Raw genomic sequence first — 27,674 nt, 5'->3', positions numbered from 1 at the left:
TTTTTGGGCTTCCATAAACATTTAACTCCCCACCACAAAAAAACCCACAAAATAACAGTCTGTCTCCCCTGTGCCTGTTTACTCAGGCATTGGTTTGCTGGGCCAAGCCAATAGTGAGGTTAAAGGGCTGCCCCACCCTCAATAAATGTTGTTGTTGTTGTTGTTAATGTGATGATGACACACAGTAACAGGGGTGTCAACTTGAATATGAAATATTGGGGTTGGGGGGACACCAGGTGAGCCTCACCCCACAGAATCGATCACATGACATGGTGCACGCACACTATTTGAATGGCAATGCCCATGAACTGGGGGTGGGGGGCTGGAGCCCCACAAATATTTTATTGGAGGGCCAGAGTTGGCCCCAAGGAGTTGGCTCCTGCGGATCACTGCCAAATAACCCCCACGAAGCGCGACGACGCAAAATACACGGAATTAAAAGCAGTATTGTTGTTGTTGTTGTGAACGCACACGCGACACGTAACGGCCCCCATTCCCACGTGCAGCCGTTCTGCGGCCAAGTGACGCGCCTGTGCACGTGCGAGCCGATCCTCTGCTTCTTCCTTCGGCGAGCCGAGCGAGGGCCGCGGGCTGGAGGCGACGTGCGCGCCGGCAGAAGCGCGGGACTCCTCCTCGGTCTCTTTCGCCTCCCCCCCCCGCCTCCCCCCGTCTCTCCATCTGGTTCGGTCCTCGCGATGCCGTCGTCGGTTCGTGCCTCCCGCTGGCGCAGCCCATCTCTCCTCCGCTGAAGGGGGGGGCGGCGGCGGCGGCGGCGGATGGAGAGATCGAGAGCGCGCGTCGCCTCTCCCGCTTCGTGCCTCCTCGCCTCGCTCTCCCCGGGGCTGGCCATCCTCCCCGGCCGGCTGATGGTGACACTCCGGTCCGTGCTCTTCTGGGCTCTCGTGTACGCTTACTGCGGCCTGTGCGCCTGCAGGGAGCTGCTGAAACTTTTGTGGAGCCTCGGCACGAGGCCGGCCAAGACCTTCCAGTGGCTCATCCGGGAGAACCCGCCGGGCTGCCTCAACGACCCTTGCTGGGGGACTCACTGCTATGTCCGGATCAAGGTAAACAGGAGCTTGCGGGGAGGGACGTCCTCACGAGCTGCGGGGTCTGCGGGGAGGGAGCCTCGCTTCTGCTGCCCAGGGCAAAGGGGGCACTCGATCGCCCTCTTCGTGGGAAAGGACAAGCACAGGCAGAAAGAGGCTTGCCTTGCTTTCCTCCTCTCTCCCTCTCTTTTTCTCCTTCCTTCCCTCCTTCCCAGTTCTGTCGCTGCTGGAAAACAAGGCAAAATGCAGCCCATAGAAATGGTTGCGTTTGCTCCACAAACATACACATTGCTGCGGATAGATGGGTGCACACACATGTCATCCTGTGCACACCACACACACACACACAACATATATATATTTGGGGAGGCAGGGGGCGTTATGGAGGAGGCGGGCTTGCAAGCAGCAGTCCATTTCCAAGATGCGAACAGTGAGAATAAGTCGGGGCGTGTGAGCTTTCTGGTGTCCTGGTGTTGATGGACCACGCGTTTTGTCTGGTTAAGATGTGCCAAAACCTACAGCGGGTCAAGATCTGTGTGGGTCGTGATGGGTACAAAGCCATTGTGTGTGACTTGGTTTCGACATTCCTGTCTGGAACAGATGCCCCCTGCCCCCCCCCAAAAAAAGAGAGAAAGCTTTGAGAGGAAATGCGAATATAAGCAACCAGTGTGCAGACATGAGAGGCAATGCCTTCAAGGTGATTTGCAAACACGCTACTCAACCTTGCTTCAGGAAAAAGTCTGGGTGCTTAACCTAACTCCTGGTTTGCCTGATCCTCTTAATCTCTGCAGGCACCGAGTAAAAGTCCAGTATCTGGTCCATATGTGGTATCTGGGGCAGAACTTTTTGGTGAGAAGGCAGCGGTGGATCTTTCTTTAATCAGATTTATTTATAATTTTTAAAATGCTTGGAGAGTAGGTACACTCTTCCAGCATGTACACAGAAAGGTCTGCGAGCTCACACTGGGGGGAGTCAAAATTGTCTAGTCTCAAGGCAGAAACTGTGGTGGCTCATGAATCAAATGTCATCTTTGAAGTGCAGAGGCCATGTCCTTGATTCCAGGTCCCAAATTGCTTCAGCAGCATTCATATCTCTGACTTGCCCTGGATTCATCAACTCAGCACCATCAACTCAGGGAAGAAGGACATTGGTGGGACTAGTTTATTGATTATTTTGCCCTTCCAAAATGATAAATAGAAGATGCACTATACTTGTCTACAATTGTTTGCAGGCTTCATTTTCTCATTAATAAAAAGTAGCCCTTTAATGTTCCCAGGAGCTGTGCAGAATGAAGACATGACATGCTCCTGCCTACTGAAAAGAATTACAAGCTAGGTCAGAATGGCAAGGCTAGTTGGTCATCAGATCTAATCCACCCCACCCTGGTTCTAGTCATACCCCATAGAGCATCAGAGATCATGGTGTGCTCGACACCCCTTCAGATATTGGCCCCCATCATGCCTCACCTTAATATTTTCCTGCCAAACCTACCCAACTCTTTCAAGCATCTTCCTACGGCTTGATGCATGGATAGTGCTTAAAGTAGAATTCCACATTGCATACGACTATTAGGGTGGCACAAATCAGAACTTCCTCATGTTGATTTCTTCCTCTCTTGCTGCTAACGTATAGAATCGGTTACTCTTTGCATGCTTTGTGGCTTCCCCCGCCCCGTCAGCACCAACCAAACGATGTGATCCAATTCAGATGTGAGGATCCCAACATGAGATAAAAGGACCCTACACAATGGGGTGGGGAAGAACTTGGCACATGGAATCCACTTTCAGTGACATCCCATGTGCTGTGTAACAAGGGGTTCTGTCCTTTAAATGGTTCTGAAACTGCATCTTTCCATGCATTGATCCACTACCAAAAGGAAGGAAGGAAACTTAGAAGAGCCCTGCCCATTCAGGACAAAGTGCTTTTGGGTCGACCACAAACAGGACATGAGATCAGATGTATCTGGAAAAGTTAGGTTTGTGAGTTTCCTTGCAGTTTGTTGGAAAGAGCTTGAAATGCAGTGGCCCTGACGATAATGACTCCCGTTAAGAACTTGTTGTGAAACATTGGGAGAAAAATATATTGCAGAGTTGGAACTTCGATATGCACTTAATTTCTATAATGCCGTTGAAATTTTCCCTAAGAAAATGAATTAGCAGTATATATCAAAGCATTGTAAGGTATGTAAAAGCACTGTTGATACTTTAAATTGAATTACCCACCCAATCAGTTAGCGGTAGTTAAGTGCCCTTAGCTACAATAGAAATAAATTATGTAGACGTAATGGCTGTGGAGAAAATTCATATAAACGAAAGAATAGAGATTTAGAAATCTATGCTCAATCTATAAAACCATAGCTAACTTGATCCATGGGGTCACGAAGAGTCGGACACGACTAAACGACTAAACAACAACAAACTTGAAATTTTAATGAGAAGTACTTTTCATGTACATCTAAAATGAAGCAAGTTTTATTTATGGCGATAAAGTATTTAACAGCGAGTCATGTGGCTATTGTTCTAAAACTTAGGACATATGCCAATATCTAGAACCCGATGCAAGTAAATTTGCACGGCAATTTATTTCCCTTGCTCTGAAATGAATGAAGCAAGTTTTGCAGCCATAAGAGTAAGATGAGGGTGTGTATGGCCCTAGAGCCGAAATTTGTGGGTGCTCGGCCACTTCATGGGTTATGGACCACCGGTGTGAAGTTTACGGCATGTAATGCCTTAAAAGAAAATATTATGAAAATGATATATAGGTGGTACATGACCCCAGTCAAGCTTGCAAAAGTATGTCATTTGCCTGATAATAAATGTTGGAAATGTAAGGAAACTGAGGGAACATTCTTTCACCTTTGGTGGACATGCCCAAAGGTTAAGGCCTTCTGGGAAATGATCTATAATGAACTAAAAAAGGTATTTAAATATACCTTCCTTAAGAAACCAGAGGCCTTCCTCTTGGGCACTGTCGGCCAAATGGTGCCAAAGAAGGACAGAACTTTCTTTATGTATGCGACAACAGCAGCAAGAATACTCATCGCAAAGTATTGGAAGACACAAGATTTACCCACTCTGGAAGAATGGCAGATGCAAGTGATAGACTACATGGAATTGGCAGAAATGACTGGCAGAATCCGAGACCTGGGAGAAGAGTTAGTGGAAGAGGACAGGAAGAAGTTTAAAGACTACTTGCAAAAACATTGTAAAATGTTGGAGTGTTAAAATGTTAAAATGTTGGAATGTTAAAATGATGCAAGATATAAAGACAATGTGGCATCAGTGACATAGGTAAAAGGAGTATGTAACAAATGTTTCAAAAGACATGGGTGAAAAAACTAGATTACATTGTGTCAAATGTAAACAAAAGGATATAAAGGGAAGAATTGGAGACACATTGGGTTGAAATATAGATCAAGATTTGAAAGAGGCTAAGATATTTGCTGAACATGGCTGTGTAAAAAGGAACACAAAAAGGGAGATGTGAAGAAGTCAGGAAGAAGGGTTATGAAAATAACAAGTAAAAAATTGGATTTTTATGTCTTTTTTCATGTTTTTTTTCTTCTTTATTTCCTATCTTTTTTAGGTTTTTTACTGTATTTTTCTGTTTTGCTTTGAGTGTGATGATGATGTTTCTTTTAAGGTTTGATTGGAAGGTTTCTTTTACTGTTTAAAATTTCAATAAATATCTTTTTTTAAAAAAAAAGAAAAAGAAACACCGTTCCCCATATCAGTCAGTCTGGGCTGCTCATGATGTGGGTGGGATAGGGCCTTCTCTGTAGTGGTGCCCCAGCTACAGAATCCTCCCCAGCCCTCCTGGAAGCATGGATGAATACAACACTGCTTCCATTGCTTGGTAAAACACACACTTACTTTCATAGGCCATTGCATGTTTTGTTGGATTGCTTTATGAAATTGTTTTGTGTTGTTCTGCTGGTTAATGAATTTAAATTTTAATGAGTTGTTTTATGTAGCTGTTGGAATCCACTCTGTGAACACAAGGTGATGAAAAGTGGTCCATAAATGCAAAAAAGGAAAAATACAATGTGAATTTTTGTTTGCTGCAAAACAGCTTTGGAGATGGGAGGGGCAGATGCACAACATCACAGATACTAGCCAATCAATTCCTTGCAGAGTTGCTTTCTGCATGGAGAGGGAAATGTTTGTCAAAAGATAATGTTTAGAGCTCTTCAGCTGGAGAAGAAAATTTTCGTGTTACTTCTGTTTTGCGTGTTTTTTTCCTTCATAACAGCTTATTCCATTAGTTCCAATAATTAATTAAGTACGTATAAGGAGGAAGGATCGGATTATGATTAAATTAGTTTAGCAAGCCTGGCTTTTCCTACTCTGGGAATTGTTGTTCTGCAAAGGAATAACTGGAGGGCAGGAATGGAGAACCTGTGACCCAATATTGCTGGACCACAATCCCCACCGTTCCTCACCATTGGCCATGAAGGTTGGGGCTGATGGGACTTGGAGTCCACCAACATGAGCAGAGCTTCCCTTTCTTACTGTAAGGAATCTGCAACATCTTCACAATCCAGCTGTGACGGAGTCAGGAGAAGCCAGGCCATATATACACTGGCTTTAAGATGTCCTTGGCTTTACTGCTTAGAGAAACCTTCGTTCCCAAGCGCTTTACCAATTTTGCCACAAGATTCATTTTACCACGACTTCAGAATAATGAAGCGGCAGCCACATCAACCTCTCTCAATTATCCGGAGCCATCTTCTTGCACTGCAGCTGAGTGTTCGCCTCTCACAGCTGGCTGATGTCAAGAATGAAATGAAGAGAGGCTCTCAAGATAGTTGCTAACAGCGCCTGGCTGGTGTCCTTATTAGCACTCTCAGCAGAGAGCTTGTTTGTTGATCTGAAATAGTATGAGAAGTAATGTGACAACCGGTTGAAGTAGAAGTTTGCCTGACACCACTATGGCCCTATTAAGGCTTCGGCGGAAAGCCTGTACAGTTGCAGTGTCCGACCTAGGGGTACGTACACACTGTCTTAATTTTGCAGAAGCCAGTGCTCCTGGTAAGGCGACAGAGGACAGGTGTCTGCAGCATATTTCATAACAAGCTCCAATTAGCTCTCTTTTCCAGGTGTTGCCTGTCATCCTTGCCTGAACCAGAAACAAGGAACTGCATAAATCCTTTTAAGTGCTTACTTGATTTGTGCAAAGTCGCCATAAAGTGGAACATCCCCCATGTTCCTCCTCCCATGCTCCTCCACCCTCCTTGGAAATACCTGGATTTACGTCCACAAATAGCACAAGAATCCATAAAACAAGGAGTTGTGAAATAGTCCTGCTAAGGTGCAGACAGACGGCAAATATTCCTGGAGGTGGGGACAGTGTGCTCTCAAGTAAGTTTGACCAGTCTGGTGCTGTTTGATGGAGAGCCTGGCGTGAATATTAGAAGGTCAGTTGGTTAGAGAAATCTTAACTAATACTGTGCATATATTTTCAGGGTTTATTTTGGATGGTGACCTCATGTGCCACACTAGGCACCATGGGGAAGGGCAGAACGCACACAGAAGGCCTCATGTTTGACATCCCTTCCCAAAGAGCCACTGCTTGTACAGTCATACCTCGGAAGCCAAACGTAATATGTTCCGGAGGTCCGTTCGACTTCCAAAAGATTCGGAAACCAAGGCGTGGCTTCCAATTGGCTGCAGGAAGCTTCTGCAGCCAATCAGAAGCCGCGGAACCCATGTTGGACATTTGTGTTCCAAAGAACGTTCGCAGACCGTAACACTCACTTCTGGGTTTGTGGCGTTTGGAAGCCAAAACATTTGAGTCGCAGGACTTCCAAGGTACAACAGTACTGAGCTACCAGAGTAATGATTTGATTCAGTATAAAGCAGCTTTCTATATTCCTATTCCTTTCTGTGTGTGCGAGAGGAGAAAGGTCTCAGAAGCTGCCTACCTGCCACCCACTCTGAAAGTACTTACATTAGAAAATAATTAACATTTTAAAAAGACTCAGCTAATTGGAGGCCCCCTTTTCATCGGTCTGAAGCTTTAAAACTGGTGAGGCATTGTATCTTTGTTTATCACTGCACCTTCAGTGATAATGCAGCCGAACCCATCAAGAAATGAAAGGGAGCGAGTTGAAAGAAAACATGGCAGCATGTTCTTGGTCTTATGGATGCAGAGAAATACTGGACCGCTACAACTTTCCGTGTGACTCTTGAGAAGCACGAAATTCAAGCTGTCCTTTGAACGAAGCTCTTCTTAGTACCTGAACATTTATCTGTGAATATAAAAGCATAACTTGTCTTCTCTTTTACTTCCAGGATTCCGGGTTAAGATTCCACTATGTGGCTGCTGGAGAGAGGGGCAAACCGCTTATGCTGCTTCTTCATGGCTTTCCGGAGTTCTGGTAAAACTCTTCCTTTACTTGCTTCTGTTTATGAACTACATATGCAAGATCAATACCCATGTGCGTTTCGCTACAGTTATTATTAATCTGTACAGAGGCACCAGCTTCCCTTGACAATTGGGGAGCCACGATTTTGACCTTCAAAGCCCTACACGGCCTAAGACCCACGTACCTACGGGACTGCCTCTCCTGGTATGCCCCACGGAGGACCTTAAGGACAACACTTTGGAGGTCCCAAGTCGCAAGGTGGTTAGATTGGTCCCAACTAGGGCCAGGGCCTTTTCAGTACTGGCCCCAACTTGGTGGAATGCTCTGTCACAAGGGACTAGGGCCCTGCGGGACTTGACATCCTTCTGCAAGACAGAGCTGTTCCGTCTGGCCTTTGGTTTGGACTCGGTCTGACCCTTACGTTTCCCCTCCCCTTACAGTTTTGATCCATGGGCTACTTTTAAAATGAGGCTGCATTTTAAATTGCATTTTAACCTGTATTTAAAATTGTTATTTCCTCTCCCCCCCCCCATTATGTTTTTATTGTAATTTTACTGGTGTTAGCCGCCCCGAGCCCGGCTGTGGCTGGGGAGGGCAGGGTATAAATTATTATTATTATTATTATTATTATTATTATTATTATTATTTATTATTATGTGATGTCTGAACATTGAGGCGGTCCAGTCCCCTAAAACAAAACAAAAAAACAACATGGGGGGGGGCAAAACTGCCTTGGCCCCTAGGAGTCAGCACCTATGAATCCGTATCCTGCTTTTGTCCAAGAACTCTTAAATTAGTAGCTATTGTATTGATAATCAAAGCATGGTAACTGTTATTACCCATACATGTTGCACATAGCCGACAGGGACCTAAATCCTAAGGAATTGTTTACCCCCCTACCTGAAAATTTGACATGTGTATGTGTACTTGAAAGGCAATCAAGGTCAGTGTGTATAGGAGTGCAAATTGAACCTTATCAAAGTTGTTTTGCAGGGATGGGGGACCCATGGCTTTCCACGTGTTGTTGGAGTTCATCTCCCATCATTCCCACCCAACACGGCCAGTGGTCAGGGATGAAGGGAGTTGTTTCCTAGCAATACCCCTGGAAGAGCACCGTTCCTGCACTGTTGCTTGGTTATATGACTCCAATTCACTTTTTCTGTGGATTTTGTCTTATTAGTTATATTTTATACAGGGGTGCCAACTTGAGTACAATATTGGGGGGGCGGTAATCCCCCTCATAATCAACCATGTGATGTGGTGCATACACACCATTTGAACGGCAAGGTCCATCAGTTTGGGGGAGCAGCCCCCCAAAATATTTTAGGGGGGGCAAAGCCCCTAGGAGTTGGCTCCTATGGTTTTATAAGTGCCACAAAAGGCTATAGCTTCAAATGTAAAGTATTTACTGTCCAAAATTTGTTTTGTTTTTCATTTTTATTAAAGAGAAAACATTTTTTAAAAAAATCCTAAGTTGTAACAAAGGAAAGTCAGAGAAAAAAGGGCACTAACTTACCATTTGTGTTCTAACATATTAAAAGTTACCTACTTTTCCATAAATCTATCAATCTGCATTCCTAAGAAACATAATAATAATATACAAAGTAATACAAACTTAAGTAAGAGAGCAAACATGAAGGGCTTGAGGATAGCATTTTCTACCATATTAACCAAAGTCATGTTGCTATTCTTTTTTATATTTACAATGGAAAACTTCATTCTAAGTTTAAAAGAAATGAAAGAAAAATGTTGGGCATTCCAATACCAGCAAATATCTTAAAGAAACAGGCTAAAGTATCTACCAGTTAATCAGGAACTGATATTCTACCAGCCTAGGGGCCAAACCAAATATGTGTGTATGCTTGAAGGTGAGGATCTATGGACCGCTCTGGACAACCTGTTTATTGAGTGTTCATCCTGATTTGCTTGTAAAGATTATGCGGAGTTTACATTATAGCCGATCTTTACTGAGCATTTGTGTTTATTTGTTTCCAGGGCAGTTACACAACAGCAAGCATTTGTCCTACATCCATTCTGATTTACGGGGTGTTTATACATCTTCCTGTTAAGTCATTCTTCTACACTTTTTAATGCGTTTCACTTTCCAGACCATTGATTTTCTCAAAAACGGATTTGTTGCAAAATAGTGACACTCCAGAGGCACCCTATGTTTGCCGCTATATGGTGGAAGTGAAATACCTAAATTGGCTGTCCCTGACCAAAGTATAAAGTTACAACCTTTAATGATCCCAGCAACTTTAAAACGGAGAAACAGGTACATATTTGCCCTGGACAGTTCATAACCTCACACCCTTGTTCCATGCTCCAGCATCACACCAGGTCAAATTGGAGTGCATGGGGATGGGAACAAAACTCACCCACTTCACCTAAACTGTTAAATTGTGGGTGAACATATCAGACGACACAGCAATTTTTCAAACAGCTCTTGTTTATACACAGGCCAGAACTGAACTGCACTGAAGGGTTCAGTCAGCCTGCTTATATAGAGCTCCAGTACAATGTAACTGTAACAATTTTCTAAAACTATCCAATCACTGAACGTCACTTTCGATCCTTTCTTTGCATAACTATCTACAGTATCCCCCTGCTGGCCCAGGGTGAGAACTTCAGTACATAACACCAACATTTACCTCCCCACGCTGTGCTGCATTAATTTGTACCCCCAACAAGCCAGCTAAGGTGTTGGAAGTGGCGGGGGGGGCATCTTAAAGGAGCAAAACACGGGGAAGACTCTAGTTCTCTGGGGCTACTTTATTCCCTAGTCCAGGGTTTCCCAAACTTGGGTCTCCCACTGTTTTTGAACTACAACTCCCATCATCCCTAGCTAGCAGAACCAGTGGTTAGGGATGATGGGAAGTGTAGTCCAAAAACAGCAGTTTGGGAAACCCTGGTCTAGATAATAATTGTGGGTCTGAAAGTGTGTTTTGCCAGACAAACTGATCCATTACCGTGGGGTGACATTGATCCTCTTGGTGCCAACTTCTGGTAAGGGTTTCACAATTGAATATCTTCATGTTATGTCCTGTACTAAATTAAAAAGTGAGCTATAAAATGAAAGTTTAGAATAGTTATTTCATATGACTTGAGGGCATTTTTCCCTTCCTTACTTGTGAAATTTGGCCATAACTTGATTAAAATTTGATAGGGCCCAGATAAAATTGCCTCATCAACTGGGTAGATGACCATCCCTTGTTGACAATATGGCTTGTAGCTTATGTATCTAACTAGTTTAATGGAAATAAAAAAATTCCTTCCAGTAGCACCTTAAAGACCAACTAAGTTAGTTCTTGGTATGAGCTTTCGTGTGCATCTGAAGAAGTGTGCATGCACACGAAAGCTCATACCAAGAACTAACTTAGTTGGTCTTTAAGGTGCTACTGGAAGGAATTTTTTTATTTTGACTATGGCAGACCAACACGGCTACCTATCTGTAACTAGTTTAATGGAATATAAGGTAAACAATTTGCTATATAGGCCAACATTAACATAACAGCTCAGTTCACACTGGTGCTATTTTTTTTTTAATACAGTATTGAAATAATTTATGAGGTTAAAAATATGTATGATTGACTGTGGGAGAATCACGGCATAAAGTACTCCAGCTAAAAATACCATAGTTATCTACGCAGATTGTATTTATGATGCTGGTGCCTTTTATTGAATCAAAAAGATGAAATGATCACTGAAGAGCATTTCAAAGTGCCTGAAAAACTTCCACTTTTAAAGAGTGAAAACAAGTTATGCAAGAGTAACTCATATTTACAAAATGATTTAGCATCTTGTTTCAAGGTTAAAGTTTGGGCAAACAAAACAAATAGTCAAAATAAACTGATATGGAGAAGATGAGAGGGCAAAATTAGCTGATTACATGCACCATTGACTGTAAGTATCTCTTAATGTATCTACCCATATGTATTTACTCAAACCTTAAGTCTGAGTGACTCTGTTGAATGAAGTGAGGCAGATAACCATCAAGACAAGGGCCTTTTTGATAGTGGTACCCTGGTTAAAGAACAGCCTTCCCAGAGAGGTTTGCCTGGAACCATCCTTTTGGTCTTTTCATCCTGTCTGTTCACTCCGGGCTTTTAAATAATTTTAAAATCTGTGTTTTAACTTGGGGGGTGCGATAGCACTTGTTTTCATCCTTGGATTTATATGGTTTCTTATTTTGCATTTGGTTCTTATTTTGCATTTAAAATAAAATTTTACATTTTATTTATTTAAAATAAAATAAAATTTTGCATTTAAATTGTTTTCATACTTATTTGTTTTAAGTTGCCAAGAGAACTTCATGCAATTGGATGTCATACAAATGTTGCGAAACAACAACAACTAAATACAAATAAAAATAAAAGGGGGGATACAAATAAATAAAACAAATACTAATAATACTAATAATACTAATAAAATACAAATAAAAGTGGGGGAATCAATAATAATCTCAAGTCATAGGTGGAAGGGCTGGGTTCAATTCATACATTATTATTTTTAAAAACAAATTTTTATTGGTTTTTAAACAAATACAATAACCATTAAACACTTATCCAGCAGTACATGTAATTGTGTTTGTTTTCAGTCCTTACAATACTGTGGTGGTGACTTGATCATAGAATCATAGAATTGTAGGGTTCAAAGGGATGCCAAAGTCATTTGATCCAAACCCTTGTGATGCAGGAATCTCATCCACAAGGAAGCTTCTGATCTGACTAGTTAATTGGATAGTCTAAGAATTAATCCAGAGGTAGCCAAGCCAATACCTCCTTCGGGTATGGTTGGACTAAAACTCCCATCATCCCTGACCTTGGCCTTTCATGTTGGGGATATTGAGAGTCTAGTCCAACATCATTTGGAGATCAGGGTGTGTAAGTCAGTGGGCAAACTCTGAAGCTTTTAAAAACCTTTACCTGTATTGCTGAGGGACACGGGTGGCGCTGTGGGTTAAACCACAGAGCCTAGGACTTGCTGATCAGAAGGTTGGCGGTTCGAATCCCCGTGACGGGGTGAGCTCCCGTTGCTCGGTCCCAGCTCCTGCCAACCTAGCAGTTCGAAAGCACGTCAAAGTACAAGTAGATAAATAGTTACTGCTCCGGCGGGAAGGTAAACGCCGTTTCCGTGCACTGCTCTGGTTCGCCAGAAGCGGTTAGTCATGCTGGCCACATGACCCGGAAGCTGTACGCCGGCTCCCTCGGCCAATAAAGCGAGATGAGCGCCAGAACCCCAGTGTCGGCCACGACTGGACCTAATGGTCAGGGGTCCCTTTACCTTTACCTTACCTGTATTGCTAAACTTGATCCAAACCTCGAGAGTGCTGCTTCGGACAGGTAGCACGATGCTCATACAGTTTGGGTTCCTAGTGGCAGTTTGGCTACTGTAATAACATTTGAATGGAGCATACATTTGATGGGAAACAGATATAAAGATTTTATGCTGTGAAATACATTACAGCCACGTGCGAGATGCTATTAATTGGCATATTTTCTAAATACGCACATATTTACACTGTTGGGCTTGGGGTATCCTTTGCTGTTGCCTGAAGAACCTTCATGGTAGTCTAGAGAATTGTCTGAGGTAACTCAGTGCTTTCTATGGGTAAAAGCAGCCTGACCAGTGCTTAGAGAGGGAAACAGAAAGATTCTAAGTTTCTCCTAGAGATAGGTATGATTTATTTATTTTACATAACTGATATGCTATAAATGGGTTTGCAGAAAATAGGACTTGCTTCTCATGATCAGCATTTATAGGGCGATTGGCCCCTGCCTCACAGTTTAAACAACAACAGTAGGGCTCTGGGGAAATTGGAGTGGGACTGAAAAAGACGTCATTGTGTTTCCTGAGCACTGCATATTTGGGAAGAAGAGGGGGAATGTGGAGCCTTTGAAAACTGGACCCACCAAAATAAATAGCATCTCCAGTGAAAAGAAAATCTATACTATCCAGCAATTTATTCAGAGTTTAAAATAATAGAGAAAGGCAAACAGGATGTAAATAATTTTTTTAAAAAAAATTCCTTCCAGTAGCACCTTAGAGACCAACTAAGTTTGTTATTGGTATGAGCTTTCGTGTGCATGCACACTTCTCCAGATATATCTAGGATGCGAAGAGAGATGCAAGATCCCTTTCAAACTATTTTTAACGAAGCTTTTAAAAATATTTTAAATTATTCAGAGTGGTCCCCGCCCCCCAGCTTGTCATGGCCGTTCAGGGACAATGGAAACTGATGGGCAATTAGGCAGCTCTTTGTCCAAGCCATCTTAGAATGCACTTTGAGTCGCCCACCTGACAGGATGTGTTTTCAGACCAGTTTCGTTTAAGATAATGTGCAATGGAGAAGACTCCTTTGTGCATTATTTACGGATGGCAATACTGCATCAAGATATCTGGGTTTTTTATGTGGATCATCTCCATGCAAATGGAGCTCTATAAAGGTCCGTTGTTGGGTGTTTTGTACTGTTGTTGGTGTTGTTGTTATTTTCTGTGTGCCAGTCTTAGATATCAGAAAATTTCTGTGTAGATGAAAAGCACAGCTTTATAACACACACTGTGTATGCAGAAAAGCCTTTGCTCAATCCCTAGCAAAGAAGGGAGATGAAAAATGGGAGCACCTAGAAGAAGAGAGGTTGGGGGCCCTGGGAGTAGGGATGTGATGGGAAAATAAGGAGAGGGGGGAACAGCCATGAAGAGGGGTGTGTGTGAGTGAGAAAAACCCAGCCAGGGAAAGAGGTTGGGATTTGTGTGACAGAATTGGCTATTAGGGAAAGAGGATTGCAGAGAAAGAGGTGGGTTGGGTTGGCAGAGGGAAAATGAGTGAATCAAGAGTTAAGGGATGTATATATCATTATTTGAAGGGACGCGGGTGGTGCTGTGGGTTAAACCACAGAGCCTAGGACTTGCTGATCAGAATCCCCGCGAGAGGGTGAGCTCCTGTTGCTCGGTCCCTGCTCCTGCCAACCTAGCAGTTCGAAAGCACGTCAAAGTGCAAGTAGATCAATAGGTACCACTCTGGTGGGAAGGAAAACGGCGTTTCCGTGCACTGCTCTGGTTCGCCAGAAGCGGCTTAGTCATGCTGGCCACATGACCCGGAAGCTATACGCTGGCTCCCTCAGTCAATAAAGCGAGATGAGCGCCGCAACCCCAGAGTCGGCCACGACTGGACCTAATGGTCAGGGGTCCCTTTACCTTTACTTTATATCATCATTTACTCTGGTTCCAGTGTGCTCCCACCACTGCTGCTTAAAACCAAGTGAACATGATGTCCGCCCCAATATACATGCACCCTGTAGTTTCTCGAGAAATACTCCTAACTGATGCATTTCCCCTCAAATCAGCTTCCATCCGACTGGAAAACTCAAGCCGCAGTTCAGTTCAGCCGTAATGTGCGTGCAGAAGACAGCTTCCTTCAGTAGCAGTTTAGGGGTTTCAGACATGGGGGAACAAAACAGCTAATGCTTTTGGGGGAGACCACCACACCCTCTCTGGTGTGCACAGCAAGCGTTAGTGCGACTTGAAGCACAGTGAGGGGAAACGACATTGCAGCATTTTAAGCTACTAATGTGTACATACCATTTACTGAAGAGGAACTGATTTGAGGCAAATGCTGGGTGAGTAATGCATTTGGGAGGAATTTATCAGATGGCGTTCTTCCTATTAATCTTGGGTGAACAAAGTAATTTTAGAGGAATGCGTTTGGAGGTGATTGGGGGAAAATAATGAGCTCACTTTTTGTGAAACTGGTGTTCTGCTAGAACTGAAAAGTGTAGGCTCAAAGGAGTCTACCTGTGTCTGGTTTTAAGCTTCCTGTGCCTGGTTTTGCCTTCCATTAAATGGGTGTGCTTCATTGTGCTAGTAACATTTGTGACTAATCACATCCACAGTTGCCATTTTACGACTGACCATGCCCCCATGGTAGCCATCTTTGCAATAATGTCCACAACACTTTCTTAAAATTCCCAATGTGCCTTTGGGCTGACAAGATTGAGATCTTTGCATATTTTCCTGTGCAACCTGGAAATTTCAGAGTCAAAGTTCAATAGTTCTACAGGCATAATTATATGTAAGTGAGGCTCTTCTCCTTGCTAACAACAAGGCAGTTATATAGGCTTAAATGACCAGGTGATGTATAGTACATTATTATTAGCTTTAGTTGCAATAGAATTCATTGCCACACACCGTATATAGCACCTTCCAGGATCCTTTTAATCTTGACCCCTTTGTTATCCAGTCATAGTCAATTATATGTTTAAATAGCCAGTGTGGTGTAGTGGTTAAGAGCGGTAGTCACGTAATCTGGGTAACCGGGTTCGCGTCTCCGCTCCTCCACATGCAGCTGCTGGGTGACCTTGGGCCAGTCACGCTTCTTTGAAGTCTCTCAACCTCACTCACCTCACAGAGTGTTTGTTGTGGGGGAGGAAGGGAAAGGAGATTGTTAGCCGCTTTGAGACTCCTGAAGGGGAGTGAAAGGCGGGATATCAAATCCAAACTCTTCTTCTTCTTCTAAATTAATAATGTTCAAACTCAGGCTATTTATGCTTATTTAATTCATTTTTTCTTATTAACTTCCTAAAATATAATACATTTTGAGTGGTTCTACCCAGGTACTACTGGTGAAATTATATGGGAGTACCAAAACATTGACAGCTGTTAATCTTCATCATAAGAGGCAGCTGAGATTGACTGAAGAAGAACTGATTGAGAAATACAGGAAGAAAAAAACCACACAGAATTTCGGTTAATTTGCTGCACGTGTTTCATCTTCTTTTGAGCTGGAGAGCAAACAAGTTTTCTTGCTTTTTATCTTCTGAAAAAGAGCCAAACTTTATCCATCAGGTTACTCCTGAGGCCTAATTCTTCTGGTCCAGATAGTCGTTTGTTTGTTTGTTTGTTTGTTTGTTTGTTGTTGTTGTTGTTTTAAAAGGCAAAAAAGATGAGAAAGAAAGCTTTATTCTTACATTATTGAAGTCAATTCAGTACCCTTTTTAAAGATGCCCAGGGCTACTATAAAGACATACTTTAGCCGCATTCATTCCTGTATTTACTCACATAGATATTTCATGAGAGCAGAATGGTAAGGAAAGGCAATGGCTCAGAAATGTCCTCCTTCAAACGGGATACTTCTAGCTGCATCAGTTTCCCAGATTATGGCAGAAAGTCTACGAGAAGCTCATGAGGCAGAGCAAAAAGGAGCAGCAATCACTGATTCCTCACTCAAGTGGCTGTGTTAACAGTATAGCAATGGAGCATTTTACTTTCGATGACCAAGTACTGGAATCTTACTGTATGTTTGGGAACATTTGGGGTCTCCCCACCTCGCAATAGGTAACCTGAGCATACCAGAATCAGACAAAGACTCATACGCCTAGTGCTAGATCAGCAAACAATGGCGCAGGTTTCCAGAGAAAGTCCCTCGGCCCTAAAGTTGTTTTGCTTTCAGACGACTCGCAGTGCTCTCCTCCCGCCTCCAAATTTAAAATTATCAAATTGGCTCCAAGCTTCTTTTCTGTATGACCTCACATAAACTACAGTACAGGCTTTCTCTATGTGACTTCCCTCAACCCCTCACAACTCAAATCAGGAGTATTAAACTAGTGAGTATTACCTGGAGAGAGATTCCCAAGTTTCAGAAGACTGTCTCCTATAACTAGCTTCCATTGATCATCCTGAACTATTAACAGTACATCAGACTAACAAATGATGATATCTCAGGCTCAGGAACCAAGAAGAAAAGAAATTTTTAAAAAGTATGGGAAATGTTTATAATGTATATACAAAATCATTGTAAACAGGTTAAAACATTAGCAGGGTTTTTAATGCACTTGTAATGTAATAGAAACTACAGATAATTTAGGAAGATGAAGATTTTAGAGAAGTATTGATATGCAGATGAAAACAGAATTAAGTGGACCTATGGATGGGACGCGGGTGGCGCTGTGGGTAAAAGCCTCAGCGCCTAGGGCTTGCCGATCGAAAGGTCGGCGGTTCGAATCCCCGCGGCGGGGTGCGCTCCCGCTGCTCGGTCCCAGCGCCTGCCAACCTAGCAGTTCGAAAGCACCCCCGGATGCAAGTAGATAAATAGGTACCGCTTACCAGCGGGAAGGTAAACGGCGTTCCGTGTGCTGCGCTGGCTCGCCAGATGCAGCTTTGTCACGCTGGCCACGTGACCCGGAAGTGTCTCCGGACAGCGCTGGCCCCCGGCCTCTTGAGTGAGATGGGCGCACAAACCCCAGAGTCTGTCAAGACTGGCCCGTTCGGGCAGGGGTACCTTTACCTTTACCTATGGATGGGATGGGGAGGAAGTCAGGAGAGTCAGAGTAATCTCGATATGTGAATGTGTAAGATATTTGGATGTAACTTTATTATTATTCTTTATTGTTTCTCTTTCTTTTCTTTTTTAACATTGGAAATCAAATTACAAAATAAAAATAAAAATAAAAAATGATGATCTTTTAGCATCCATAACAAGACAGCTTTACTAAAGGTGTAGGGACATCGTAGTTACATTCTGCATTGGGCACAGGAGTTAGGCTAGATGATATCCAACTCCGTATTTCTGTGAGGTAAAGTGATACCTTATTGATGCTGGGAATGTATCACCTTGTTTTGAGTTGTTTTGATCTGATGCAGCAAGATCAATATTGCGGGTTTTTGCTTCTGTGCAGTTTTTGTTTCTTTTTTTATATAAAAAATGCTGGTATAACATCTTTCTTGAATTCAGGTTTGTGATCTTTTATGTTTCTGGTATGAACTGCTTTTCTAAAAATAAGGTAAAACAGCTTATCAACCTTAAGTAAAAAAAATACTAGGAAGTAAAACATTTTTCTTCTTTAATAGGTACTCCTGGCGTCATCAAATGCGGGAATTTAAGAGCGAATACCGAGTTGTGGCCTTGGATTTGAGAGGTTACGGAGAAACCGATGCCCCTGCCCAGAGAGAGAATTACAAGCTAGACTGTCTGATTACAGATATAAAGGATATATTGGAGTCTCTTGGTGTGTTAATAGCATCCAAGCTGCCCATCTTATAATAATCCTAAAAGGGGGAACGCTAACATTTTCCCTTTAACAAATTCTCGTTTAAATATGACTGTTCATGTGTGCAGTGCATGCTATTTTTCTTAATTTAAATCTTAATTCGGGAAAATTTGCGTGGATTTTTAAAAGCCGTGATTTCTTGAGCTGTTTATCAAAAATTCCTTACTTGAATCGGAATCAAAGCGTCAACACATGCAGTGCTCACATGCTGGGAGTTAAATGGAAAGGTCTTTCTCGACAATAAAGCCCTGTAGAAAGACAGCCAGAATGCATTTGCTCTAGGCAGACCACCCGTTGCACGGAAACTACAATTTATCCAGCAGCAAATCCACATTATGTTGCCAACGGGAAAATGCAATTCTCGCCCACACCCTGAGCAAATGCAGGTTCTATGGGGAAGATGACTGTAATTTGTTTACAGGCACTTACTGGTTTGATGGCCAGCGCCACAGCTTTCCCCAACCTACGTAAATTCTTGGGTGGCTGCTTAAGCAGAGAAAAACTCTCCCTCAGCTTCCTCGAGGGTTGTGCTGTCTCATTCTTCTGCGCTGGAACACAGTCTTTTGATATGCCCCCCCAAAAAAGAGGAGCTGTGTATGTGTGGGAATGAAAAGCAGGAAGGCCATCTCCACATAGCAAGACTATCCCTGCCCTCAACAAAACAACATACAAATGAGTTGCTTGCAAGTATTGTATTTGCGATGAAAGAAAGCACATATCTGTGGGGATACGGAGCCTAAGGTAAATTGAGGTAGATGTTAAGCGTCTGGAAAAGGCCAAACGTTTCTATCTGTCGGACCGAGAGACAGATATGAAACCACAGCAAGCATCTCAATCCGTAAGACGGAAGGTTGTAAAGGGGGCTTTGTTTTTTGTCCTACCGGCAATCCCCATAACCCATCCTGCCCAGCCCTGTTACTTGATCAGCCCTGGCACCTTCATTTCCATAGCTGTCCCTATTAATAATAGCCCTTTGCTTGCTTCATTGAGTCCCACCACGCTTCTCAGTGATGCTTTGGCTCCTGGTCTTGACGCGACTTTTATTTATTCACCCCAGCTCAGATTGATTCCTGGCACACTGGGGTCTGCGGCCTTGATGCCATCTTGGGTCCTGCCTTTGCTTTCTGATAAGCAAGTTGGTGGGATCTCCAGAGTTGCGTTCTTGACATCTGAATCTCCTTCTCATGCCGCATCAGAACAGGGACAGTCTGTCTCTAATCAATCCTCCTGCTATCTTATTTCATCAGATACGTCCAGTGACCATCTATTTGTGAAAGTATTGCTATTTCATGCCTGTGGTTCCAGTGCTGTAGAATGGGGTCTGTTAAGTTGTGGGTGAACATATCAGACAACACAGCGATTCTTCAAACAGCTCTTGTTTATTCACAGGCCAGGACAGAACTGAACTGAAGGGTTCAGTCAGCCTGCTTATATAGAGCTCCAGTACAACGTAACTGTAACAATTTTCTAAAACTATCCAATCACTGAACATCACTTTTGATCCCTTATTTGCATAACTATCTACAGTATCCCCCTGCTGGCCCAGGGTGAGAACTTCAGTACATAACAGGGTCCCTCTAGAACTGAGGAACGGTGACTTCGGCTGCGTTCCTGAAGAACTCCGAAACCTTTCCTGTAGCCTTTTGTGACTTCTTCCTAGAGCAAGGTTGGGGAACCTGCAGCCCTCCACATGTCATGGGACCTCAGCTCCCCTCGCCCCAGGTAGCATGGTCAGTGATCAGGATGGTGGGAATTGTAGCAACATCTGGAGGGCCACAGGTTATCCACCTCTCCCTCAAGGGACTTTTCTGACTGGCTGATGCATTTTCTTGTAACTTTTAAAAATATTTTTTTCCTGGTTGTATAATATTGCAGCCTTATTCCCCTTCTTGTTATAAGTTGATACAGCGACATGGGTGGCGCTGTTGTCAAACCACTGAGCATCTTGGGCTTGCCGATCAGAAGGTTTGTGGTTCGAATCCACACAATGGACTGAGCTCCCGTTGCTCTGTCCCAGCTTCTGCCAACCTAGCAGTTCTAAAGCATGCCACTCCAAGTAGATAAATAGGTATCACTGCGGCAGGAAGGTAAACGGCATTTCCATGCGCTTTGGAACCCGTCACGGTGTCCTGTTGCGCCAGAAGTGGTTTAGTCATGCTGGCCACATGACCTGGAAAAGCTGTCTGCGGACAAACACCAGCTCCCTTGGCCTGAAAAGTGAGATGAGTGCCGCACCCCATAGTTGCCTTTGATTGGACTTAACTATCCAGGGGTCCTTTACCTTATAAGGTAAAAGTAAAGGGACCCCTGACCATTAGGTCCAGTCGTGACCGACTCTGGGGTTGCGGTGCTCATCTCGCTTTATTGGCCGAGGGAGCCGGCGTACAGCTTCTGGGTCATGTGGCCAGCATGACTAAGCCACTTCTGGCGAACCAGAGCAGCGCACGGAAACGCCGTTTACCTTCCCGCCGGAGCTGTACCTATTTATCTACTTGCACTTTGACGTGCTTTCGAACTGCTAGGTTGGCAGGAGCAGGGACAGAGCAACGGGAGCTCACCCCGTCACGGGGATTCAAACCGCCGACCTTCTGATCGGCAAGTCCTAGGCTCTGTGGTTTAACCCACAGCACCACCCGCGTCCCTCCTTTACCTTATAAGTTGCTCTAAAACACGTGCTGGAATATAAATAAACTCCAGCTACGAAAGGGGGGGGAAGGGTTCTTAAGAAATTTCCCACCTTATTGCTATGTTGTATCCCATGATTCTGAAAGCAGTTTATTAATAGAAGCACCCACCTATCGTGGTATGAATAATTTGCCAAGGGGTGAGTTGGGGGGGTGTAGAATTGAGATGTTGCTACCAGACATACTGCAACTTCTACTGTCATTCCCTTTGATGTGATAATGTATTTGGATGTAACTGCTGGTAAACAACTATCAGAAATCTATTTTTAAATAACAGGGTACAGCAAGTGCGTGCTGATTGGTCACGACTGGGGTGGAATGATTGCTTGGCTAGCTGCTATTTGTTACCCAGAAATGGTGACGAAGCTGATTGTTGTGAATTTCCCCCATCCTTCAGTTTTTACAGGTAAGTTTTTGGGGCGATGGGATCCAATGTTCTAGCTGTCTGTAGCATTCTCATCTTTAAGCAGAGATGTGTGGTGCTGTTTTTTCTAGAAAAAGAGGTGCCGAGCCCCGGTGCCAAGTTAAGAACAGAGTGGATTTGAATTGGAAGAATAAACATACCCAGGTGCCACAAGCCATTAGAGAAAATAGTAGAGCAAACTGCTTCAGAAACATAAGTACATAAAAAGAGCCATGTTGGTTCATACCAAAGGCCCATCTAAGTCAGTATTCTGCTCACTCAGTGGCTCACCAGTAGCCAATAGGAAATATTCAAACCCATAAGTTCTGAGCACTTGCGACTCCCAGCAACTGCTTTTCAGAGGTATAGTGCTCCTGAGACCAGGGTGGATTTGATTTAAATCAAATCAATTTAAATCACGATTTAAATCACTTTTTACAGAAAGACTCATTCTTGCTGGTAGAATCTTAATATTTACAACCAGATGAAGGGTTTCATTTTTGGAACAATACATTTTCAGAGTAGTTTTTACAGTTATATCAAAAAATTCTGATTTGGTTATACTATTAGAAATACATAGACAGATAATTGTGAAATTATTGTGAGGTTTAAGAAGTTAAATGTTTATATTTGGATAATTTTTCTGCTGTACTTTATTGGAAGGAGAAAAACAATCATTTCCTTAATAACAATTTAAACAATTTATTTAACTAAAACAATAACATTATAGCATATGTGTCAAGGGCTGCCTCAGGTCTCAGCTCACAAAAGACCAACGCCAAGCTCTTCTTATATACAAGGATGTTTATTGCAGTTCATTATTGGTTCCACAACCGAGGCGCGCAGCCCCGCGTCTCTTAGCCTAGACATTTGAAGTCCCCTCTGAATCGGTCCCGCCCCTACACCAGTTTAAGAGGCTTGTGCTAGACCACCTCTTCCTGTCCTTTCTTTTCCGCAGGGTCTTTCTGCCCCCCTGGGTTCCTTCCCTCCTGCTCTCCCCTGACGCGGATTCCTCAGATGCCTGTTCCCCCCTCCTTCGTGCTTTGGGGCCAGGCTCCTCCTCCGGGCTCTCTGCATTTCCGCGCGCCTCCACATTTGAACTTGGCGCGCGTTCACTACCCCTGACCTTCCTTTTGACAGCTACACTACTCCCTGTACTACTCTCCGCCCCTTCCGGCAGGACGTCCTGCCCCGATCTCCTTCCCCTGTCTCCTTCCTGCTCTGCTCCGTGTGTCACACTGGGAACTCCACCCTTCTCACTCCGTTCCTCCTGGGAAGCCGACCCCGATCTCCCACTCCCACTCGGGGTTTCCCTGCTGCTTCCCTGCTCCTGGCAGGTCCCTCCTGTGACCCCCCTTGGCTTGACCAGGGGCGCCCCCTTCTGGGAATCCTCCGATTCACTTGAGAGGCTCATGGAAGACCTCAAGTCATTGTCATCCTCTTCCTCACTGTCCTGGGCTTCTTCCCCATCGCTCTCCGTCTCCCCCCTCACCTGTGCCTCTGTCCCTGAACCCCTGACAATATGTATCTATGTTTGTTAACTGATGTTGTTAAACAATTTTTTTAAAAAAACAACTTTGAGTTTTATCACACATGAAAAACTTAAATCCTTATTTCTTGATGAATAGCCTTTGGACTATAATGTAACATAAATAGAAAACTATATTTAGAAAGATTTTCCCTCCAAAAGCATTTATTTAAAAAATCTGACTTAAATTTTAAAAATCTGATTTTATTTTTTAAATCATTGATTTTTATCCACCCTGTCTGAGACTGAACATCCAGTACAAAGTGTCATGACTAATAGGCCCACGTGGTCAGAATGAAAGGGAAGTTCAAGTCGGCAGGACCTGGGGTTGCCATATTTCAAAAAGTGGAAACCAGCTTTTTTAGAGAGTTGCCTATGAACCAGGACAAAGAGCCGCCTTTCGGAAATTCCCAAAAGAACACTTCTGTGTTCTCTCCCTCTTGCTTCTGTAAGATTAAGGAGAAAATGAGGTGTATTAGCTGCGATCCTAAATGCAGATCCTAGGGAATAAGCCTCAGTGAACGTGATTGGGCTTCCTTTCTGGGTAAATGTGCATAGGATCTGCAACATTACTAATTCCTAGGTGCAAAAGGATATTAACATTTTATCATAATTCGAAATCTTCAGCTTTTCATTTCAATTCACAGGTGTGTTTCCCTTTTCATCATCATCATCATCATTTATTTGCCTTTCCACAAAATTGTGCCCAAAGTGCCTCACAGCATGTGAAATAAGCCATAATAAATACACCAAGCTAAAAAAACCAACCCCAAACATGTCTTTTCTTTTCAAGAATACATTCTACGACATCCATCACAAATGATTAAATCTGCCTACTACTACTTCTTCCAAATGCCATGGTTTCCTGAACTTATGTTTACGATAAATGATTTTAAGGTAAGTGTGCCAAGAGGGAGAATTTGTATCGCTTATGGAAACATTGCTGCGCAGAAAGGAAAGGTATGTTTTTAATGCTTCCAACCAGGGATGGACAGATCTCCTTGGCTCGACATTGAATACAAACCCACAGTCCCCAGCACATTCCAGAACACCTTGGAACTGTTTCAGAGCTAGGGAAATTTGAACTGGTCCACATTTATCAGCTTTGCAGTTTCCAAAACAATATGCAGACTGAAACAGACCTGTCCTTCAAAACTTGCAGTTCTTCAACCAGTATTTACAAAGACACATATTTATGGGGAAAGTGCACCTAAAAATGAAAGTACTCATGAAAATAATATACAGAAATGCATTCTATTAGGGAAAACTCACAAAAATTTGTACGTGAGACAAAACTGCATATTAAAATGTGTTTTAATATTTTTTAATATTTTGCTAATTGATGCAAAATGTGGAAAATTGCAGATTGGGGAAAAATGAGAAACTGGGAAAACTGAAATTGAAATATCCCTTCATACTTATTCAGCATAGCCTGTTCTTACCTTGCTTCGGTAGTTTTTAAAATAATCAACTGGGGGTTAATTTTTTGAAATCACGTACTTCTGTAAAGTTGGGGGTTCCACTGAGGCGGCTGATGCCACCTTATTGTCCATAACTTCTGAAGGTGGGAAACAGAGGTATGATACCAAAAGAAGAATTGATATAAAGCAAATGAGAGACCATTACAGTGCTTATGAATGAGAACTGTCTAGTAATTTTGGACAGATTTAATTCTTGTTACTTATTTGTTGCCATAGATTCTGAAAAGCCTCATTACTGGCCAGTCAAGTGGAATTGGAAGGAAAGGCTGCAGGCTAACAGCAGAAGATATTGAAGCTTACCTATATGTATTCTCCCAACCAGGTGCACTAACCGGTCCCATTAATCACTATAGAAACCTTTTCAGGTCAGTCTATTGTTCTTTGCTCAATCACATAATACGAGACACTGTTCACAAGCACAACCTAGAGTATGGCTTAATTTAGGTGCAGAAGACATTACCGTGCACTATACACTGTGGGTTAAACCACAGAGCCTAGGACTTGCCGATCAGAAGGTCGGTGGTTCGAATCCCCATGACGGGGTGATCTTCCGTTGCTCAGTCCCTGCTCCTGCCAACCGAGCAGTTCGAAAGCACGTCAAAGTGCAAGTAGATAAATAGGTACCGCTTTGGCAGGAAGGTAAATGGCGTTCCCGTGCGCTGCTCTGGTTCGCCAGAAGCAGCTTAGTCATGCTGGCCACATGACCCGGAAGCTGTACACCGGCTCCCTCAACCAATAAAGTGAGATGAGCGGTCACGACTGGACCTAATGGTCAGGGGTCCCTTTACCTTTATACATGCATACAGAAACATAGGAGTCACTTCTCACAGCTCTGTAAGAGATAAAATGGGAGTGTTTGGTGGCCTTATTGTGAATTTTCTACCTTGAAACTCAGTTCAGACTCTCTGAAATGCCTCTTGGGCATAGGGGAGGAAGGACAAAATTAGTTTGGAAATGGATGTTCAGCCGGGGGGTATATGACTTTTCTTAATTTGAAATTTATCTAAAGGAGGAGGGTGGTAAATGTTATGTATGCAGCGTAGGCTAAGCCCAGGCTGCAGCTGCAGAACAGAAGGCGGGAAGGATTCTAAAATGCTCCAATGGTATTTGCTAGTAGCTGGCAAGCAGCCAATCCCTGCTGCGATAGGGCCGGTGTTGTGATTTGCTAGTTGCAGTATAAGGCAACCTATCACAGGGAGGCTGGGCCGGCTCAAGGTATATATACTGGGCCAAGTGCCCCCTTTTGTCATTCTTGTTCCTGATGCGTCATTAAATTCTCTTGAGCTGAACCGAGGCCTCGAGTCCTGCTCAAACCCACCTACCCTTCAGTAATGTCACTTGAAAGTTGCGGTCTAATTTGCCTTTAATATGGGATGAGTTTATATGAAGTAAAAAGCCCTGTTTTCCTTTGTTCCTTATAAATATGTCCTCATGTGGCATAATAGGGATATAGGCTGATAACCAATTGTGGCACACTTGCCTAGTGGACTTCTGCTTGTGCAACTAGCACTCCCCATTCCTGCCTTCCCATGTGCTCCTGAAATCCGCTCCATAGGGTTCTCCAACCCTCTGGATCAGATGGGGGATGCATTGCCGCAAGAAAGAGAAAGGAGCAGTCCAACTCTGGTCACACAAAGCTAGTAGTAGCCCCAGATTGTATTTTGTATCCCTGCATGAATCGAAGGAAGGTAGGCCCAGAAAAACATGGCAGTGCAGAAATATATACAGACCTGTGTCCACTTGCTACACAAGTTAGCCTGATTTCAGGTTGGATCTCTCTTGGTGGATTGGAGTGACAGACTATGAAATGGAATTAAACCTGATCCGTTTGTCCCGATTTTTGAAATAATAAGATCTTTATTTTCTTTTATTTTTTAAAAGTTGCCTGCCTCTGCAGCACCATGAGGTCACCATGCCCACGCTGTTGCTGTGGGGAGAAAAAGATCCCTTCATGGAGGTTGAGATGGCAGAAATCACAAGGATTTATGTAAAAAATCAGTTTAGACTTACGATTCTGTCCGAAGCCAGCCACTGGCTCCAACAAGATCAGCCTGACATTGTGAACAAGTTGATATGGACTTTCCTGAAAGAAGAGTCAAGAAAAAGAGAGTGACTGTTGTTTTTTTCTGGCACAATCTAAATGTTAAAATTAATTGTGATCAGGGCCATATTTGCAGCAAACCTTAGACCTGAGCTCTGCTAGAGAAAATGTTTTTCAATGTACTGTACGTATTGATGCCAATGTTATTACAAGAAGGTGATGTAAGACTCTGTAATGTTACTGTTGGTTTTACCTGTATTCTGTATTTTGCACATGAAACACTTGCCTTAAAAATGTTTGTGCTTGTACAATAAGGAACTCATAGAAAGTTGCTTAGTTTTGGTTACTCACTTGCTTTAAAATTCTAATGTGTGGTGCCTTTAACAAATTTATAATGATGAATCAGTGCAGGGGTACCAGATGTAAAAGAAGTTATTATTGGTATGATGATCAATTTTCATTCTACTGGTTGGAATTTTTTTTACTGTATTTTTACCATTAAAAATGTTAACAGGTCTTTTGGTCTACATATTACTGCAAAAGCCTAAAGAAAACAAAACTTGTGTCTGGGCACATTTTGAGATCCTAAAGTGACAAATCAGATGTAATTGTGCTAAGTTGATAGCTGCTTGTCCAGTGATGTAAACTGGGGAAAAAACCTAGGATGTATACACATAGTGTTTCAACAACTAAAATAGAGAATGAAGAACTATGATGACGACTTATGTATCCTAGTATTTGCCTTGTTCTAATAAACTGCAACTGACATGGTGCCCTGTACCCAGCTCTTTATAGTGAGTTTTCTAAATGTATGACAGAAAACACGATGTATCCATTCATGATTGGTTGACTCCTTTGTGATATCATTATCCCAATTACCAGGGAGGCATTCCCCACCCTAATCCCCTCTTGCTGTGGGACTGTAACCTATCTGCACCATACATTTAAAGCGGTATCATACCAGAGACGCCTTCCCCAAAGAATTATGGGAAGTGTAGTTTGTTAAGGTTGCTGCGGGTTGCTAGGAGGCTATTACCACCTTCACAAAACTACAGGTTTTAATGGTTTAATGATCCATA

At 43.1% G+C, this 27,674-nt stretch overlaps 1 protein-coding gene across 1 annotated transcript; it reads left to right on the top strand.

Moving 5' to 3' along the window:
* The first annotated feature begins 549 nt into the window (after positions 1–549).
* On the top strand, positions 550–27,375 carry EPHX4 (epoxide hydrolase 4). The gene is made up of 7 exons (XM_082227968.1): positions 550–1,064; positions 7,340–7,425; positions 18,259–18,416; positions 21,420–21,548; positions 23,867–23,970; positions 24,771–24,919; positions 26,436–27,375. Exons 1-7 carry the CDS (start codon positions 777–779, stop codon positions 26,665–26,667), a joined length of 1,146 nt encoding a protein of 381 aa, XP_082084094.1. The 5' UTR covers positions 550–776; the 3' UTR covers positions 26,668–27,375.
* Positions 27,376–27,674: the final 299 nt, after the last annotated feature.

The sequence above is a fragment of the Podarcis vaucheri genome (genome assembly GCF_965113315.1).
Source record: "Podarcis vaucheri genome assembly, chromosome: 6".
Classification (NCBI taxonomy): domain Eukaryota; kingdom Metazoa; phylum Chordata; class Lepidosauria; order Squamata; family Lacertidae; genus Podarcis; species Podarcis vaucheri.
The sequence above is the reverse complement of the archived record's forward strand: the minus strand, read 5'-3'. Positions and strand labels throughout refer to the sequence as shown.

What these genes read in the sequence shown, in the direction of transcription:
- EPHX4 (XM_082227968.1), top strand. Translation starts at nt 777, where the DNA reads ATGGAGAGATCGAGAGCGCGCGTCGCCTCTCCCGCTTCGTGCCTCCTC. An exon ending in CATGGCTTTCCGGAGTTCTG is followed by an intron (nt 7,426 to 18,258) that starts GTAAAACTCTTC and finishes CTTCTTTAATAG; the next exon opens with GTACTCCTGGCGTCATCAAA. An exon ending in CCATCCTTCAGTTTTTACAG is followed by an intron (nt 21,549 to 23,866) that starts GTAAGTTTTTGG and finishes TTTCTTTTCAAG; the next exon opens with AATACATTCTACGACATCCA.